Source organism: Emydura macquarii, unplaced genomic scaffold (genome assembly GCF_026122565.2).
Source record: "Emydura macquarii macquarii isolate MOO-44397 ecotype Brisbane River unplaced genomic scaffold, CSIRO-AGI_Emac_v2 contig_1644, whole genome shotgun sequence".
NCBI classification, from domain to species: domain Eukaryota; kingdom Metazoa; phylum Chordata; order Testudines; family Chelidae; genus Emydura; species Emydura macquarii.
This window is the reverse complement of record NW_027131781.1, coordinates 5665843-5686764: the sequence shown is the minus strand read 5'-3', so window position 1 is coordinate 5686764 and position 20922 is coordinate 5665843. Positions and strand designations below refer to the sequence as shown.

Here is a 20922-nt window from a genome sequence, read left to right as displayed (position 1 = left end):
AGTCCATTCATGGCTGTACCAAGGGAATGTATTTGCTGATATATTAAGCATAAAATCATACCTCATTTATTTAAATAATGTATTAAGCAAATGAAATCATTGAGGTGATGTGTTATCTTGGACATGTAAATTGCTGCTAACCTAAAGTGTATTTAATCTCTGTCCAATTACATTTTACAGTATTTACACTAGTGTTAACAAAATGACTGTGCTATCACTTCCTCAATAATTATATTCAGAAAGCATGAACAATTTGATACACAATTAGCTACTATCTTGAAAGAAACTCATCTATATTTGCGTTCTCCTAATTTTAAAAGTAGTACACACTTCCTTAAATTTGTACCATACACTCAGAATGCTAATGAGGGCTGAAAAATAAGCATGAACAATTAAGCAATATTAAGAAGAATGTGCTATAACAAAGAATGATTTTATTTTCCCTTTATGCTACAGTTGCACCTGTTTTATACCAACAGTGAATCTGGTCGTTTGTGTTTTACTGTGTATCTTCAGTAGTTTGAATCTAAAATCCTCTTTTCATTTATTACTACAGGGATGGTCACTAGCACAAAAACTCAGACAGTTTTCACCCTCAATGTAGTTCCTTCTCCAGAATTACCAACGTTTGTAATACACGATACGGACAAAAACAGAACCCCATGATCAGTATACACAGATTGGTTTTGATTGAACCTTTCCAGTAATATTTCAAATATTTCCTTACTGGATGCTTTATGAAATCTTGGGGCAATATGTTCCAAATAGTCTGTTTCACTGTGCTGTGCAAAGCAATCCAAGAGATCATGACATTTCCTAGTTGAAAAGGCCAATAAAAGTCCTAGAATATGGAACTGTTTCTGTGCCTAGTGCAACCTGATGGTTTTAGAATCTTACAAGGTGTTGGTACCTCAGTTTACATTATCCACCAGGAAGCACAGCTATGCTTTGTTAGTTAAAAAATAACCCCAAACAATTCCCTTATCTCACGGATACCAGATATTGGAAATTGCCTATCAGCATTAATTTAATCCTATGCATTGATTAAAATGTATACTATAAATGCAGTGGAGAGAGGTGAGTGTTGAATGCCTTTTTGCAGGTCATTTCACAGCTGGCATGTGAGAGTTATTATGTAAAAGATTAAGGTGCAGTGCAAGCCTGCAAATTGAAATGAAAACACTCAGCATATAAGAGAAATCACTGTTGCAGCCTCAGATGAAGATGTTTTACTAAAAATAAACAAAGTAAAGTAAAAATGCCTAGCTAGTGATTTAATTGCAGCATATTTCAGCATAGCTGTAGTTGCATTGTTCAAGTTCAGAAGCTGATTTGGATTTCAAAGTTAGAGGAACATGTGGAAAAAATGGCAGTGAATGAGTTCTAAGAGTTGACTACGGCTGCTGGCTTTGCAGTCTTCAGTGTAGTCCAACTGCAGAGTAATAGCCAACAAGGAATGATGGGAATAGGACTGAAACACTTAAAACAAATGAAATGCAATGAACATGTTAAGATGTCTTATGTTTCCATTGTCACATGCAGCTTTATTAGTGAGCAGGCGAGACTACAGTACTCAACAAGGTGAATATATAGTCAATGGTGCACTATATTATTCTATATTTATAGAAGATAAAGCATTACATAGAAGGGGAAAAAGCATCTGGAAATGAAATATTGATGACCTAATCCATTTACATAATTAGCCATTTTCTACCAACCATTTAACCAACTTATTTATTTGGAGTTCAAGCAGCTACTGCTAATGAATTTTATACGAAGAATACCAATAACAATTCCTCTGGAACATAAGGATAATCACAGCAGGAATTAGCTTTCTACTGAAACATCCTTCCTTAGCAACATATCAATCTAATGTGTCCATAACACCATTAACAACCAGATACATTGCTCAATTAAATTACAAAATAAGCTGCTAAGCCCTAGTTGTGTTTCTTGTTTAATTTACATTGCTTTCTGACTATCTGGGGAGACTAGCATTATAATATCTACTGAACTTTAATACGTTCTACAATTATTTGGGCTGGGATAATATGACTGTCACCTGTAGAATTAATGGAAGCAATTTCACAAAATATTAAACATAAGGCAGCCTGTTTAACAGAAGAAAATATTACAAGCACCTACGTTATTTTCCATTATTAGTTCTAGGCATGGTTCTTAAGGAAGAATAATGCCTCCGTTTTCTTTACAATGATCACATTTTTGTACAACAGACAAAAGTTATATGCCATATGAAATATAGTTTAAAAACTGTGGAGAACACTGTATTCATAGCTATGAAATATTTATACAAACAAAAAACAAGAGAATAGGTTTGCTTCTTCTATCGTAACAAATGTAGTATTTATCCTATTAAGATTCAATCTATCGGCTCAATGGCAAGATGGAAAACCCAGCTAAAATGCTAGGTTCACTTTTTTTTTTGGTCAGCCATAGAATTTTCACTCTTTTATTTCCAGCATCCAGTTGAGTTTTTGCTATTATTTCATTCAAATAATTTACAATACAGACATTTACATGGGTGCTCAAGTCATTTTACTTCAGCACAAAGCTATCTGAGACTATCAATAGTGCTTGTCAATTTACTGTAGGTAAGTAGTATGGTCCCACTTCCCAGGAAGCAGGGAGTGAACAAAAAGTGACAATTACACTTCTACAGACCTTTGTGCCTAGGCTAAGTCCACAAATATTTATCTAACTATATGTCATTATCTGTCTTACAGGACTACAGACTGTATTTGGTTATTTACTGACAATTAAAAGGGACATTGGTAGATAATCAAGATATTGTAAAAACAATTTTACACTATCTAGTACCAATAGGAATGTTCTGATTTAAAAAAAAAAATGCCAAAGAAAATATTGTTTCGTTTGGAAACAACATTCCCCTGCTGTGGTTGCAACATTTATTGTAGCATTAAGGTAGTATACGAGACCCGGAAAGCAAAATGGACTATAGCCCTAAACTGAATCTGACTAGTTTGATCCATCGTCCAAGATGAGTGAAATGCATAGCATTAATAGGGAAAGTAATTTAGGTTACTGTTAAATACTGAGTCTGCTCCCACTGCCGTTAAAGTCAATGGGACTTAACTAGTTGTAGTTAACGCCAGGTAAAAGAAATGTACAGACTTAAAGAACAAATCTTTACAGGTGAAATCCTGCCCCACTGAAGTCAATTGTAGAACTCTTAATGATTTCAGTGGGGCCAGGACTTTACACGCCATCTTTTAAGGCGGATAAGATTAGTCTTTGTGCTTCCTATAAACTTTCTGGGGTTCATCTAAACTGAAGAGTCTTTTAAATAGATGGTGGAAATCAGGCTGCCTCCAGCCCCCGTTGGTATTAGAGAAGTTGAGTGCGGGACTCTATGCATAATTGGGTTTGAAAACAGTTAACTCTCCTTTCCTCTTATTCTACTCCTATTCCCTGCTGCCCTTTGGTATACTCTCATTTCCTTCTGTCCTTTGTGTCTATTTTGCTCCTCATAGATCCAGTCCAGCACATGATGTAAGCATGTGAGCTGTTCCTTCAGGGCCTACTTGCTTAGATGCTTTGCTTGGATCAGGGCCTGTATTCACACCTCTCTATCTCCCTTGCTTGCCCATTTTTCACCATTACACACCTTTACACACACCTCCCCCTTCCCCCCGCTGGCCCCTATTATTTCCTCTCTCTTCTCTGAAGTCCCATTTCCTTCCAGGGGCCACATCCCTCTTATTTCTCCCCCCGCCTCACACTGCATCCTGCTCTGAGAACCCCCTATTTCCTTTTCCCCATTGAGGCCTGCATCTTTTCTCCCACTCTCCACCCCATGCTACACTGCTGACCCCTCTAAAGCTCAACCTGTGCTTCCTCCTGGGCCCCCTCCCATTGCTGGATTTCCCCCTTCCATTCCCTGGCTCTGTGGACTGTTGCCTCTGCTGTTGAGAGCATGGGCAAACTCGACCCCTTCTTCCTTCGCCCTCTAGTTGCTGTTGCCTCTTCCCGACCCCTGAGGGACGGTTTCTGCTCCTGCTGCTGCATGCACTGTGCGTGCATTGGGGGGCAGTTCCCTTTATTTCTCAACTCCTTGTGTCAGCTCCCTGGAGCAGAGCCAGATCCTTTGCTGCACCATCCTCCTGGCTGGGGGCTGTACTGGCAGCTGAGTGAAGGAGCGGGGCCAGCTGTAGGCTGCTGGCTGGGAGCTCATGACAGCTCTAGCACTGTTGATTCTCCTACGGACAGAAACTGACCCAGGACTTGCAAACCAACCAGGGGACCCAGAGCCATAGGCCCTTTGTAGCTGTGGCCCAGGATGCGAAGAGCCTCTGATTGTAGGCACAATGACCATGACAGATGTTCAGTCCTGGCGATCACTTTTCATTTGAAAGCGATCTCCATAATAAAAAGAAAGTTAAAGAAAAGATTAGCCCTGATATTTAAAGCTCCCCCAAATTAAAGGGGCACTGGCTTTATGCCAGAGAGGTCCCAACCCCCTGCTTTGTAAAGGGTACTGCTCTAACCGTGGGGGATTTTCCTTAAAGCAAAATTCCCTAGAATGACTTCTATTTCCATCTGCTTTACCTAGCAGCAGCTGCTGATTTGACACATTTCCCAAAGCAAATATTGGTGTCAGTTACATGAAGACACCTGATTTCCACAGAAGTTGCACTGTTGCAACACAGCAGAATGGCCTTCTAAATTTCAATGTAGCAGCATTTAGGGCTGGTTTGCTGGTGTCTTTTGAACAGCTGACAGTTATATAAACAAAGAGGAAAGGACATAAGACACTCCAACAAACTGTAAACTTTCTTATGCACAAGGGATAAAATTCAGCACGCTATCACTTAGGATGGACTTAAGTGAGGCATAGGCACTCTCTCTATTTTTAGTGAAGTTGCTTAATCCGAGACAGCCTTGTAAAACAATATCCTCTTATCTGATCAAATTAAACCTGAACCCCTAATTCAGGGGTTCTCAAACCTTTTTTGCTGGGACCCTCTTTGAAAATGCATCAGTCTGATTCCCCTCTCCCCCCCCCATACACAGAAGTGATGAACCCCACCATAGCATGCCATCCTTACTGACGTGCACGGGGGCTGACAGCTCATGACCCCCTCACCCCCCTTAATAACCTCGCTATCCCCTGAGGGGTCACAACACCCAATTTGAGAACCCCTGACCTAATTTATAAATGTTGAGGATTCGTCACTTATTGCTGGTGTCAGAGACTGCAGAATCCAGATGGGAAGGGAGAAATGTATTAAACTGCTGCATTGCTTACTCTTGAGGATATTAATTTGTATAAATATGGCTCGTTTACAACATATCTTGTAAACATGTAATGCTTTCTATTAAAATTGTCACTGTAAATACCTATATTTAATGTAATCCATTAAATTTTTTAAAAGTTACATTAAACAAAGAAACCAAACAGCGAACAGGGCCAGTAAAAAGTAATAAAGACACATTTATAAAACCTGAACTGCTCTAGGAAGAGACACCTAATTGCAGCAATTGAAATGTAACACTTTTTTTCAGAGAGAGCAAGATTGTCTAAGATGAGTATTGAAGAGCAATGGGTTTTATTACCTGTCTCCCATATAGCCAGCTGTACACAGGCATTTTCCTGTCACATGATCACACTGTCCTCCATTATGGCATGGACAATCCTGGCTGCAGTTAATTCCAAATGTTCCGGAAGAGCACGGCTGTGCGCATACAAAGCCCTAAGGAGGTGCAGAAAGAGGTGTATTTCAGTGAAGAGTTGCAACATTCTGAGCTTTTATTTGTGGTTTGTCTATTTATTTGTCTGTCTTGCTACACCTTGATCTAAGCGTGCACGCAATGTTTCTTGTGGAGATGGTTTAAGATACGCTCAAGACAAGCCTAAAAATTCTGCCTCCCAGAATTAACTCCTGCCTTCCATCCCTCCATGTGCGACTTGTCTCTCTGGTGAAAAGTCGCTTGGTTTCCCCAAGCAATGGCAACAGCTGAAGTGGGTGGCAAGAATGATAGGTCATCTGTGTCCCGCAGAGGTGGGAGGCTTGCCAGAGGCAGCTGGCTTCATCCTGTCCTGCCTTTCAACCCCTGGCCACTCCACCACTCCTGCCCCTATCCTGCTCCTTTCCATTGGCCCTTCACCTTCCCTGCCGCAAGGCACTAAGACAGTAGGTGCCTCCTGCCTCCTCCTCTAACCCAGGGGCACTATGCTGGCTGCAAACCAGCCGGGGCAGTAAAGAGCAGCCAGACAGGATGCAGAGGTCATCTGGCTGCCTAGGACCACCACTACTGCAGGCGCCTGATGGCCAGGAGAAGAAAAACCCCTGCTCTGTCCCTGCAGCCATGTGGGCAGAGAGCATGGGGGCCTGCTAACAGGACTGCGATGCCCAATATTTGATGGGTGGCATGTCAACTGGTGGCTCTCTGCATGGACAAACCAAGATCCATGGAGGTAGAACTGGATCTCTCACTGATGTTCATCTGAACAGTTACAGAGCCGTGCCCCAAATTACTTCTCTGCTAGCCTCCAACCTTGCCGCCGGAGGAGACAATCCCTCTAAAACAACCTGCATAAGCAATGACTACTTATGGGGCTGTCCATAAATAACGTACAATATTCTGAGGTGGTTTTCAAAATCCTCCCTCCCACTGAACAAACACACAAATTATGTAATACATGAGTGGGCCCTTAATTCTATGGACAGTCCTCAACCTGACACTTCATTATGTCCCTGAATGCCTACTCTTGCAGCCTGGCTTTTCGACAGACTGAGCGTTATCCAGCAGACAGTCGAGTACCAGGTACAAACCCCAAACCCCAGCAGCCTATAAACGAAAACACGTTAGTTTAAAAAATGCTCCTGCAGTCCCTTGTCACCCGGAAGTTTTAAACCTACAAACAACAGTCAGTTCAGAATGCTTTTCCCACTGAAATCGATGGGGAGGGAAAAATAGTCCCATCACAACTCAACAACTCATTCAGGGGCATCAGGCCACCACTAAACCCATATGCCTATCTGGGCCCTCCATATCCCAGTCCCGATCCCATCCCTTGGCTCCATGTCCTGGTCCCCCATTCCTCAGCTTCTCCCATCCCTTTGTTCTCCTCCCTCCTTCTCTATGCTGTCTGGGCAGCAGCGGAGGAAGAGCTGAAAGTCGAGGAGAGACAGCCTCCCTGCTACCAGTTCCAGTGCTAAGCACCACAACAACACCCTGACAGCCAGAAGGAGCAATTGCAGTGAAAGTCCTGCTCCGCCCATGCAGCCTTAGGATAGCACATACTCAGCGTAGATCGCGTCTTGGGACAATTTAGCTGCCAAATGTTAACAAGTCTCTACTGAGGATGTGCTAATTGAGATTTTCAGAGACTCATCATGTTGCCAAATTGGTGCAGGTTTTCCTAGGGTTGGCAAAAGGCACATTCATAACTCCAGGGCTATGCCCCTGCCAAATTTCAAACCCCTGCTCTAAAGCATGGAGGCGCTAGAGCTCCACAACTAAAAGGCTGTAAGTCCTTAACATGGGCAAAACAACATATTTTCCCTTAACCTCTGCCTGAGGCAGATGCCTGGCATGCAAAATTTCAGCCTAAACCATTAAAGTTTGACATAGTTATAAGCAACTGAGGCAGGATCTTAGAATGGAAAGAGTTGGGAAACCTTAAGTATTGGAGTCACTATCCACACCACCTACAACATTTGACAGAAAAGCGGTGGGGATTTTCCTTTAACTTTTGAGTGGGGGGTGTCTCTGTGAAGCCTCATTTCCCCAATCAAGTACCAGGGGCTCCGAGTTTTGAACAAAGCACATATTAAATACATTTTACATAAAAATGTGCACCCACATCTTGAATACTGCGTGCAGACCTGGTCACCCCATCTGAAAAAAGATATATTGGAACTGGAGAAGATACAGAAAAGGGCAACACAAATGATTAGGGGTATGGAACAGCTTCCATATGAGGAGAGATTAATAAGACAGACTTTTCAGCTTGGAAATGACTGGTGTGGAGAAAGTAAATGAGACAGTTTTATTTACTCCTTCTAAAACACAAGAACTAGGGGTCACCAAATAAAATTAATAGGCAGCAAGTTGAAAACGAACAAAAGGAAGTATTTCTTCACACAGTGCACTGCCAACCTGTGGAACTCCTTGCCAGAGAATGTTGCGAAGGCCATGACTATAACGGGGTTCCAAAAAGAACTAGATACGTTCATGGAGGATGGGTCCATCAATGGCTATTAGCCAGGATGGGTATGGATTGCTGTCTTCCAGAAGCTGGGAACAGGCAACCAGATGGATCACTTGATGATTACCTGTTCTGTTAATTCCTTCTGAAGCACCTGGCATTGACCACTGTCAGAAGACAGGATACTGGGCTAGATGGATCATTGGTCTGACCCAATATGGCTGTTCTTATGAAAAACAGAACATCACAAATGAGGATATTAATGGTTACAGCTCCTCCTCCATGGCCCAAGTTCAACAGCTTGGGAAGTTCTGTAATACCAACAAACCTGAAATGGAAAGGTTGCCCCTCTCTCTAACCATAAAAACAGATACCTCAAGCCTTTCTCAACCTACTGATAGATGGCTCCCTGTCTATAAAACAGACGTTTTGGCCTCAATTCAAGAACTGTCAGATTTCACTGTAACAAACATCTCTCTCTGGGCTAAAGTAAGAAGCAATACTATATATTTGGAAATGCAGGTATCCATTTATCTTGATAAATGCATTTTCACTTCATGTCTCAAAAAGAACAGGATTTATATCAATAAACAATAAGAAAGTAATGCTCTGAGATCTACCCCCAGAGCCAAATGAATCTTCAGGCATAATTTTTGCATTAATGTGTGCTAAGGGAACAAAAAATGTCCCTCTGTGGACGATCAAAAGTTTTCTGTGGTTTACGCATCTAATCAGCAAAGTTTATTTTTGAAGTTCCCAAACTCTTGGGCTTTTAATATAGTTTCCCAATTACAATTATTACAATTTTTTTTACAAGTATTACAATTTTGCAGTAAAGAAGAGGTCTTCCTACCCATTCGTTTATTTCATTTTAAAAACCACCACAACAAAATGAAACCTGCACATGGCTGAGATGGAGCCAGAAGCATCCACCAACCAACACCCACATTCACGGGAGTGAAAAATGCCCAGTACATCATAGTATTAGAAGCTACACTTCCAGTGCAATACTTCATACAATAGGTTGCATGCTGTCATGTTGAAAAAAACATGGGAAAATAAAAACTCAGCAGAAAACACCGAGTTATTGTAACTCACAGCATTTCTATTGGATTCCCCCTTCGGATGAGAGGGTTTTATAAGGCAGCACACAGGATAGAAGAAACAGCCTCTGAGGGAGGCAGATTCAAGGGGAAACCAGAGACTACTTCCATAGACCACCTTTCCCCATTCAACTTGGTCCTAGACTCCCAAATCCCCCAGGTATAACTTCTCTTAAGGGAGCAAAGCTATCATTAACTCCCATGTCTGCACCACAGGAGAGGATAGAAGGTGCAGAAGGGGAGTAGGAGCAGGTCCTGAGAACAATAAAATCTGATTAGATTTATACTTATATAAATCCAGGGAGAATTCTATCTCGCTCATGTGCAACGTATGTCCAGTACGTACGTATGCACGCGTGCAGTCTGAAGTATCATCATGTGCAAGTAAACTTCCAGTTGTCAAAGTATCAATAGTATAAAATAAAATGAACACAATCTAGCAGCCTCATTTCTCCTGCTCATTTATAGCCCATCTGTGTCTGGCTGCACAAATCAGTACACATGCCAAGAGTTAAAACTCCAGCAAGAAAAAGAAATTAGTTACCCTCTCTCTTTCTCTAGGCGTTGAATTTTCAGTCTTTCATTAAAGCCCTGGAGAGTCCCCTTAAATCTAAAATCCCAACATTTACAAGCTGAGTGCTTTTACTTATAATTTCAGTTTCTTCCCCCAGAATACTTGATCTTGCTCTTCAATTTTTAGTTATGCTTGGTTCAAACACATCAGTTGTTAACTCCAGGTTTTTCTCTGGGGACTGAGCAGCCAACAACACAGTTTTCAGGAAAGTCTCTCTGGGCTGCTGAGTACTGCAGAGAAAATTCTAAGCTTCAAATTGCATGGCACAAATGAGACAGACTGAATGGCTGCATCTGCTTTGCCGTGTCAGTGCTGTAGCCCTCTCCTTTAGGGTTCACCTTGCAACTTCAAAGACTTCTAAAACTTTCTGAGCTGTCTCCACATTCCTATTTTTCTTTTAGTAACGTTTCCACCCTGCAAGAAAAGGTCTCCTGCGCAGACAGCAGGTAAAGAGGAGTCCAGTAAGACAATTTAGATTCTCAGAAAAGCTGGTACGTGAAATACAAATAATTAGGAGAGCAGAGGTGGCAGAAAAATAAAAATCTCTGGGTGGCATACTGATGATGCTCATTCCTTTTTACTAATCGACGTTCAGGGGAAGTGCAGTGTTGCAGCACCATCCGCCAGCCTGAGAAAAACCATGAGGCTGCCTGCTTCATCTGTTAGCTACCCATTCCCACTGAATGCCAGGGTGACTTATCCTATGTTAACACTGCTACTTGTTTCTGGACCACCTTCACGCCATCATTAAGTCACCACTCACTTTGGCTATGAATATCCTGTGAGAGAGATTCACTAGAAGTTCTTAACACAGAGAAAGGCTTAGGTTGAAAAGTTTGTGAAGGGATGGTTTGCTCATGTATCTGTGTCTCCCTGTGATATCTTACAACCCCTGGCACCAGAATCTCATGGAAAATCTCTTATCTGGAGTTAGCACCATGATTAAAAAGTCTTTGACAAGCTAATTTCAACTCTCTCAACCTAAATTTATCTTCTAGGTAACATGTGGCTCTTTTTTTTACCTCTTTGGGACCAAATTCCTTATGGTATAAGCTGGTACAGTCCCACTGAAATCAATGAAGGTGCACTGTTTTACACCACAGTGACTCTGCACTCAGTGTGTTAGCAGATTCCTATCACTTGGAGAGGGTGATTTAAAAAATATCTCTTGAACCAAACCATCCCTGATTTAATTCCACTGACTTCAATAGAGTTCTACCATAGAGACATTTAGGTCATTAGCTTTCAGTATTTAGATCCAAACACAAGTTCTATTCCCCTGCAAGCTTGTGACTGCTGACAGTGAGGACACTTAAGTATTGGGCTACAAACAGTAATAGCCTCATGGTGCATCTAGAAAAATCAAGGCAACGACATTTGGACAGCTTTCTGGGCAACGGTGCATCAGAGGACGGAACTGAGTGCCCTATTCTACAGTAGCATTCCGCACACAGGATCTGCTGCACAATTCTCCCTCTTCCTGGTACACACTTAGAGGTATTTTATAAAGCTAAAGGAATACAAAGTTTCCTCTCATTCCAGCACTTCCCAGGTGGAATTAGGTCCTCATCGTAAATTGTAATGTGGGATGATCTTTATAGTGTCCCAGGTGTTAGAAAAATCACAGGCATTGTTTTCTACTAAATTCCAGCAGGATTGCCAAGAGCCTGATTGGCAATACTGGAAAAGGACCAGGTAACTAAGCATAGCTGAATGGTATGCTGGCCTGAGAGAGTTAACAAATCCGGAGAGAGTTTATTATCACATTATTGATAAAGTTAAGGATTTTTAAAACGTTTGGCCTTGCTTTCTTGACACACAAAACAACAGCTGAGGGTAATTTGCTCTCTCAGGGCCAACCGTTTCACTCAGGCATAACTCCTGTTAAAATCAATGGGAATTACTCCTGAGTAAGGATGGTAGCACTGACAGTATGTCTATGGCCCTGTGGTGCTGTATCTATTCTCTGTACTATTGCCGGTCAGAACCACAGTTACTTCTCTCACCTTCTCCCTCCCCCATTATGAAAACGATACAGAACGCAGGACTGCATTCAGCATTTGCTCAGCGTTCTGCGTAAGGGTTGCACGGAAGTGCACTACCCCAGGAGAAGACCCAAGGAGGAACTGTAACTCAGGGAGGCCCAATTCCTCCCTTCTCCCCATTTGCCCACATGGGAGTTGGTGGGGGGGACGACGACAATGTGCTACAGCTCTTTGTGGGGTGTGGTATGCTCCTACCCCTAGCACTAGCTCAACTCTGCTGCTCAGCACTGAAGCTTCTGCCCACTCCTTACCCTTCTCTGCCCACTCCATACCCAACAGCTCAGGGGAGGTAGCTCCTGCTCTCCTCTCCACACCTTCAGCCGTGATGCAAGGAGGCTTCGTATGGGGGTGTAGGAGCCTTAGTCCTCCTGACTCCCCGGTGCAGGTTCATTAGAGCCAGATACAGTCTCTTATGTATTTATTGCACTGCAGTAGTGCCTAGAGGCAACACTGCACTATGTGCTGTACGTGCATATAATGAAAAGACAGTCCCCGCTCCACGGTGTTTACAGTTGAAGCACGAGACAAGAGACAGCAGGTGCATACCATGAGCAGACAGGGAGAGCAAAAGGTATTGACAGTAAATGAGTAAATTATAATATACTTTCAAACTAACTCTTAACCAAAGAGCTGTATGTGAGGCGAGTAGTAACTTGTTACATACCATCCACCCAGGAGGACAGGAGCACTCTCCGGTGATATGGTGGCAGATTCCCCCATTCTGGCATGGGCAGCGCAATTCACACTGAGCTCCATGACTGCCTGGAGGGCAGGGCTCTTCACAGCTTTGTGGAGGGAACAAAACACAAATTATCACTTTAAAAGCAAACATCTACAAGAAATTGGCAAATCCACACCACAGAGCATCATGGGAGCTCTTATGCAAATCATCAAAGGCTCGGTGAGTTTCAACTGGTATCATCAACAGTAAAAATCAAGTAACCAGGATTGCCATCATTTATGTTTCTACAAGATGCTGCGTTTCAGTTCTGAGGAGCCAGTACTGCAAGCCTAGTTCACGTGTGTACTCTTTACTCATGCATGATGTTCGATTAGCCTCAGTCGAACTACTCCTGTGAGTAAAGACAACTCATGTGCATCAAGGTTGCAGGATCAAGCCTTTAATGCTTGATTATGCAATGCAGCAATAAAATAAAAAGCAGTAAACAAAATAAAACAACAGGATTAATAGGCTGAAAAATTAAGTGGTTTGTTCTTCCGACATTATTACAAAATGTCAAATGAAATTCTCCCTCCGTGCAGAGGGCAGGCACAAGTGCCAGGCACCCTTTGAAGACGACTTGAGCTCTGAAATTCTCATCCAATGCCCCCAAGGTCAATGCAAGGACTACATGGCTTCAATGATACTTAAGTGACCCATATAGGCCTTGTACTAGCTCTCTGCACCTGGTGCTTTTCACCACATTTGGCTTCTTTTTTCTCATATTACCAGTTTTAACAGATTAGGCTCTTCACAAGCAAATTACAGACTATTCCTCTAAATAGAGATGCTCATGCAACGTATTAGTTGCTGACTCTGCAAACACTTACTGCTGTGAGTTGAGGCATCAGTGTCAATGGGATTACTCAACAGTAAGCAGAACCTTTGGTAATAAGTGCTTACAAGACTGAGTTCATAATGTTGTAAGGAAATCAGGTACACAGTAAAATATTTAAAAAGGTACATAATTTATTGGTTAATTGGTTTATTGGTTAATATGGTCTTGGTTTTTTATCCTGGCATAAACATTATTTCCTTCATGCTGGCCAACAAGCAATGCTAGATTACAAAAAAAAAGTAGACACACAAGGTGGGTGCGGTAATATCTGCTATTAGACCAACTTGTGTTGGTAAGAGACACAAGCTTTTGAGCCAGATGGAGCTCTTCTTCACGTCTGCATCAGTGTCAATGGGACTGAAGAAGAGCTCTGTGTAGCTCAAAAGCCTATGTCTCTTACCAATAGAAGTTGGTCCAATAACAGATATTACCTCACCCACCTTATCTCTAGTATCCTGGGACCGACACAGCTACAACTACCTTGTGTGCAAAATAAAGTAGGACATTTGTCATAGATTTTCAAAAAGCAGTAAATAGGCTTCAGTAACCAAAATACCCTTCCCCCCAGAAAACTTTCCTGTTTCCGTTAAATAATTTTGAAAAGCATAATTACTTTTGAAACTACTGCAAGAACTCTAATGAGAACTGATGTTACACCATGGGCAATTTTAAACAAGAAGCTATTGCTCGGCTGTCTTAAAATTAATATGCAGATTTGGTGAATCAAACTCGTAAACTTTTAGCGTGGGATATGGGGATTTAGCTACATGATTCTCGTTAAAGATAATGTGAGTCACAGAGCTAAAAATTTGCCCCCTAGATACTAAACTGATAAAGTTATCTTTAATTCTTCCTCAGTTAGATTGAAAGTCAGATAAATCAGGGAAAAGGAATCCCATATGGTACTGCTTTGGCTCGCTAAACATGTAGCTCCGATTGCTTGTAAGTGCAGTACTATGGTTTGAGTCTCATATTCACACTACAGCAATTCTACTCGCAGGTAAATCTCATGAATTTTTAATCTCTCTTTAGATTAAATTTGATTTCCGTGTGTTGACAGCTGTAATTAGCAGTGATAAACTGTGCTCCTTTGTTCAGTCTCCTATAAATCTTTTTACCTGGTTTCTACAGAGTAAAAAGTAGAATATATCGATTGTGTACATTTTATCAAACACGCATTGCACTAAGAGGGGTCAAAGCAAGGCTGTTAAGAGATGCACAGTAAAATATGCCAGTCGTTGAACTTACAATGCCCCAGTGTATCCGGGAGCACAATGACATTCTCCTGTTTTATGGTGACAGGTTGCTCCATTGTGGCACTGGCATTTAAACTGGCAGCCCTTTCCATAAGTCCCAGGCTCACAGAGCTCTTCACAGCGCCATCCTTTGTACCCGTCTGCACAGACACAGGCTCCAGTTATAGGGTTGCAGAGAGCCTCGTTCTGGCACTGGCAGCGGTTGCTACAATGGGGTCCCCAGTGATCGCTATCACAACCTGTAAAAGACACATTCATTTACTGACATGATTAGGTGAATGCATTAACATAGCCTCATTCCATCCTCTGATGCTTAGGCTGGCATGCACAGTAAAAAGGCATGGTTAATATCAAGCGCTTACTCTAAGATCTTTACGCTTGTAGGCCCTGATCCAGCAAGGTATTTCTGCACGAGTGGTGCAAAGGACTAGTCATGTGCTTAAAATGAAGCACATTGTTAAGTGCTTTGCTGGATTAGAACCTAAATCTTTTAATATCCTCTCTCCCGGTATGCCTGAGAAAGCTGGAAGAAGCAAACCCAGGATGAAATTAGATGTATAGGTTGAAATCCTGGCCACATTCAAATTAAGCTACTCATACTTTGTACTGCTGTTTTAAGACTTCAAAATATAAATACAAAGCCACAGCCACTGGAAGCACTTGTCCTACAAATCCCAAGGTCTACTCTACTCTTCAGATACAGCCACGGCTTCCATCAGGGGTATAGTCTCTCCCAGTAAAAACAGATAATTTTTTGTCCTTGTTTCTGGGAAGTTGAGTATTAGTTGCTTGGAATGAGGAACTTCAGCAAGGCTGAAGAGGAAGATACATTATTCAACCAGCATTGCTGATCTTCAGTTCTTTAAAGAAAAGAAAAAAGAAAAAAAAAAAGCCTATATTGAACAAAAGCATAAAAAGCCAAAATCAACCTAGGAAAAGGCACAACTCCACTGGCTTCAAAAACAGGCAGTAGCTACCTATTCTAGGCACAAATGTATCTCATTAACTATATATCTACTGCATGTAGAGAGGTGCATGGCCTAACAAGCTGAGCACAGGACAAGGTGTGTTCTAATCCTTGCTCTGCCTTGTGCAAGTCACATTATTGCTCTGACTCAGTTCCTTCAACTGTACAACATGGATGATGCTTATCAACGTTGCAGGGAGCAGTGTAAAATGTCCTCAAAATACAAATCTCTGTCCATATGTACTGAATTACTGAGGGTTTGTGTGAAATATATGCGTGTGTGTCTCTCATGAAGCATTAAGAAAAATATTATATGTAAGAGAGAGGGACAGGGAATGTGTCTATGTTTATACAATGGCTAGTCCAGACTGGTCCCCTAAACACCACTGTGACATTATTTAATGCTTATATTTCCCCATTTTATTGAAACATTTAAGCTTTTTTCTTTCTTCATTTGCCAAATCTCACTCCACGCTCTAATCACAAAAATGTAAGGCTGGAAGGGATCTCAAGAAGTCAACAGATCCAATCCCCTATAGTGAGGCAGGACCAACTAAACCTAGACCAATCCTGACAGGTATTTGTCAAACCTGTTCTTAAAAACCTCCAAAGATGTGGATTTCACAACCTTCCTTGTAAACCTATCCCAAAACTAAACTGAGCTAGAAAAAACTTTAATGCCTAACCAAAATCTCTCTTGCTGCAGATTAAGCCCATTACTTCTTGTCCTACTTTCAGTGGACAGGAAGAACAATTGATCCTCTTTATAACAGCCCTTACCATATGTGAAGATTCTCAGGTCCCTCCTTAGTCTTCTTTTTCAAGACTAAATATGCCCAGTTTTTTTAATCAAAGGAAGATCAAGGTGCACAAGGAAGAAGCAGTCCTTTGACTGGTTGTAACATTTTTAAAAACTCGAATAGTAAAACTGGCCTGTGGTGGGCAGGAAAATGGCTGGTTGTTAGATGGATTTTCCAAAGGCTTTTGAACATAATGCATCAGTGCTCACACACTACACCACTCAGTATGTTTAGCCCAAGGTAGCCAGCCAAAATGTTTTAATTTTCTATTAAATAAAACAGTTTGGCACACAACATGGATATTGAGAATGTGAATTTCATTGGGATGTGCTCAAGCAAAGACAAAAATAATTAAAAGGCAGTTGACCCTTCATGGAAAACAATGAGGAGGAAAAAAAAAGACGGGGCCTTATTTGTTTCTCATTCACTGGGTCCCTGGGACCAGATCAAACTCTTGAAGTGCATGGAGCCTTTTCTACTTTACAGAAGCTACAGGCAGGTTTGAATCACTGTTTCTGAAACAATACATGGCTACACTATAGTCTCTGTCCCTCTCTGTCCCTTTCTAGTAGCTAGATCATTCACAGACATTTATGAGTCCACTACTTGCCTACGTTTGCAGACCTAATCCTGGTTCATGAGTCTAGATCAGAGTTCCCTAGTTCCATCTCTACAGATGACCCATCCAGTAGCCTCATTACATTCAGTGACAGTTCACCCAACGTTGATGCCTGTTGTCAGCAAAGAATAATTTTCATGGTCTAGATAATGTGTAGGAATCTTTCCAGTAACTTCAATGGGAGCTGGATGAAGGCCTATAACAGAGCTAAAGTAGGTGAACGCAGTACCACTGTGCTGTGGTAAAATGGGTGTTACAGAAGCATCCGCGTATTGCATTGAGAGAGGTCATGTGGATTTTATACAAAGCATTTTGAATTTTCATTATCGCCCTCTCTTCCAGGTTTAATGTCTGAGCAATTCAACATGAAAGTTGGATCTTTCTTGCTCAAAAGCATATCAGTTCCTGTTGTTTACACTTCACTTAAAACCATTAACCTCTCTGACAAACTGTGCTGTTGCTAGATGGATCTTTGTAAAATAAAATTAAAAATTGGGGTTTGTGGACCAGCTTCTGATTCCAGAGACATCCGTATAAACAACTTAAATTGGATCACCCTGGATTTCCACCTCTGTGTCTGAAAGTAGAATCTAGCCTTATGACTTCATTATTGTATTATGTAATATTTATGTTGCAATAAATCCCAGGACCCTCATTGTGCTAAGCACTATACATACACGTATAAAGACAGTCCTTCCCTCAAAGAGTTTATATACTAAAGCCTAGATCCTTGCATGTGAATATTTCCACTGTGCTTAACATGATTACCCACGTGTGTAAAATTATTCATGTGTGTAAATGTTTGCAGGATCAGGGCCTCGCAGTTCAAGTTGCAGAACAAACACAGATGAAAGTTTAATCAAAAAAGAATAGTTTCCCATGGAATTTAGTGTGTAAAATCCTAATTTATGCCCCAAGAGTGGCTCCAGATTCAGATACCTGTGAAGCCAGGGTAACTGGCCTCATCTCCCGTTACGTGGCCTCAATTCCCAGTGAGGACAATGGGTATTCAGAGTACTCACAGGATTAGGCCTCCAGCTTGTTAGATCCTTGGGGCAGCGAGTTGTCATTTTAAAATCTTTCTGTAAAACATCATATAGATCTGGCACAATCTAGCCCTGGTCTTGATTGAGCCTCTAGGCTCTACTATAATCAAGAAATAATAATAGCAACAATATGAGAGTAGGAGGCTGATCGAAGCTTACACAGGAGCTATACTGTAAATTCACATGCCATTTAAAATGTCAAAATGATGCACAGACTGGAACCATAGCATGAGTAAGAAAGCCAACCCAAGAGCGGCGATGTCAGGGAAGTCTGACTGCTTCTTCCAGATCGGACATGTGTGTGTGTGTGTGTGTGTGTGTGTGTGTGAATACCATGAGGGATGAGCCTGAAATGTGTAGTGCTCTCCTGGGAAAGGCTGCATTTATGAGAGCAGCAATATTTCAAGTTGTGCCAACATTCCTTGGCAAATGTATTCACTCACTTCTCCTGCAAAAATGCCACCAGAGATTAAATGCCAACAATAAGTGGGTAACTAGCTACATAAAGTATGAGGCGGGATGCGTAAGTGGAATCACAGTTGTCTGCATACTACAGATCTACAGGTGAGCAATTCATTCCTCTGCAAAACATATGAATCTAGTATAATACAAAATACCAGGCCTTAGTTAAAGTGCATGCTAATTATATCAAACACTGGGTTCTGAGAGGTACTATGGCATGTATTATCACATCACACATTCTGTTCCTTCACTGTCAGTTTAATTTTGCGATACACACACAACAGCAACATATCTGAGAAACCCATCCACCCCCAAACAACTGTATTCTCCTCCATGCGTGATTACTTAGCCACTGTGTTCAGGGTGATTAGATCTACCCAGAATTTAGCATGGCAGCACAGGCTGGACAAAGATGAAGGAAACAGAGAGGTCTAAAAATCTAGAGGGTAAATAAAATGACTTCCAAGGAAGCTATGACATTTATCAAACAATTTATGCCAATGAAAGAGAATCATCAGTGCCCTTATGTTGCATTTTCATCACACTATAGATACACTATTAACATGAAAGAGACACTCTATATAACAGCAGCAGCACAGCCTGTACCCTCAAGGACTGAGCTTATTTGATCTCATTCTCATAATTTTATGTGTGGTGGTTTTTCTTTTTTAAACAGACAATGACCAGTTCCAGGCTCTCGGTATGTACAATCAGCAGAATCTTATCAACAGTCTATCAAAGATAAAGCAGATAAAACAATGTAGGCATCCTTATTTCAGTATAAAAAAAAGGGGGGGGGGGCGGGGGAAGGGAGCTGAATTCAGCTGTTAGTTATGCTGATGTCAATCTGGTGTTACTTCATTACCTTCAACAGATTTACTCCAGATTAACACCAGGGTAACCAAGAGCAGATTTTAGCCCATAATCACTATTCTGGAGTATTTCTAAATTCACTTGGGAATGTTTAAATAGAACACTAGCCTTGTTAAGAGAATATGTAACAAACCAAATGAAGCTACCTGAACCTGAGATGAGAAGATGCCTGTAAAGTAGGATTGCCATGGATTTTTTAATGCATTTTTTGAAACCGTGAACAGCTTCTGCCCTTAATATAACTGAACACCTGCAGCATTATTGAAGTTAATAGGACTGCCTGGGTATAATTAGTGCAGAATTTAGCTCTATATTTATCTTTTAACTCTGCCTTAGGGCATGATTGTACATTTCTATATGACTCTGGGTTTGGAACGCCTGACCCAAGCCACTAACAAACATGAAGAGACAGCAGCAAAAGCAAATATACCCTGTGCCAGGACACTGGGAGCAGAGAGTTAAAATAATCCACTAGTTTTGCAAATCCTGTACCGGGTCAAAAGTGAAAATCTGTTGTGGTCACATTCTTGTACGTAGCTGACATTCCCCCACTTTATAACCAGCACTCAGTTTGGCACAATTCAACATAGTTGACAAGAGATGCCCAGGATTGGAATAAGTTAGAAATATGATGCATAAAGGGGGAATCCTTTGGGTCTTAAAGGCAGTTCACACTACCTTGTGCTTGGCTCCAGCCAGTTCTATTAATCCTTCATGTTAATGAGCATGAAAAGTCATATCAACATCTGGTTTAAAGGAAAGAGCCAGAAGGTTACAAAAGCTCTTTTGATCTGCTTGAATCTAAACCCCGAAGACTGCTTATCCTAACAGCTTCCTACATATGCCTCACGAATCACAGATGTCCTCAAAATAATCCCAATTTTAGAAGATCCTTTCAAAGGATTTTGCACAAGATGCTCAGTGGCAGAAACATCAAAATTATGTGATGGCAAAATAATGGGGAACCACATCTACATGCCAGATTTCTAGAGAATACAGATGGATACTATTGAAACAAATGGTTTAATTGCCTATTCTCAATACTATCAAGATAGTAATGATAAACTGTGTGTTGAGACACATTGCTCAATCCCTGCAGGATTGAAAGACTGTAAATCCATTTAAAAAGTTCACATGCTGAGTTTCTGTAGATAAAATACATTGTGAAATTAAAAGCTATATTTTAATAATGCTCTATTGCTAGTGCACGGGTGTGCCTATCTGTGGACGGAACTGTCTCTCATGCATTGGACTCAGCAGCCATCAAAGAACTCATCAGTGCATACACCATGCTCTGTAAAGAGCAACAGTGCCATTGATAGTTACAAATATTGTCTCAGATTATCAGAAGGATATTGGTTGGTAAAGGCAATAGTGTTGGCGTAACATACTTAAATTTCTGTAAGGTGTTGGACTTGATACCA

General features: G+C 41.3%; 1 protein-coding gene across 1 annotated transcript in view; it reads right to left on the bottom strand.

Annotated features, from left to right (window-relative positions):
• The window catches only part of MEGF11 (multiple EGF like domains 11), a 334716-nt gene that overhangs the window by 108579 nt on the left and 205215 nt on the right, over positions 1-20922 (bottom strand). Inside the window, exons 7-9 of the mRNA XM_067555545.1 lie at positions 14724-14970; positions 12581-12701; positions 5596-5732 (exon numbers count right to left, since the gene is read on the bottom strand). Coding sequence (XP_067411646.1) covers positions 5596-5732; positions 12581-12701; positions 14724-14970 — 505 coding nt within the window. The remainder of the gene's footprint in view (positions 1-5595; positions 5733-12580; positions 12702-14723; positions 14971-20922) is intronic.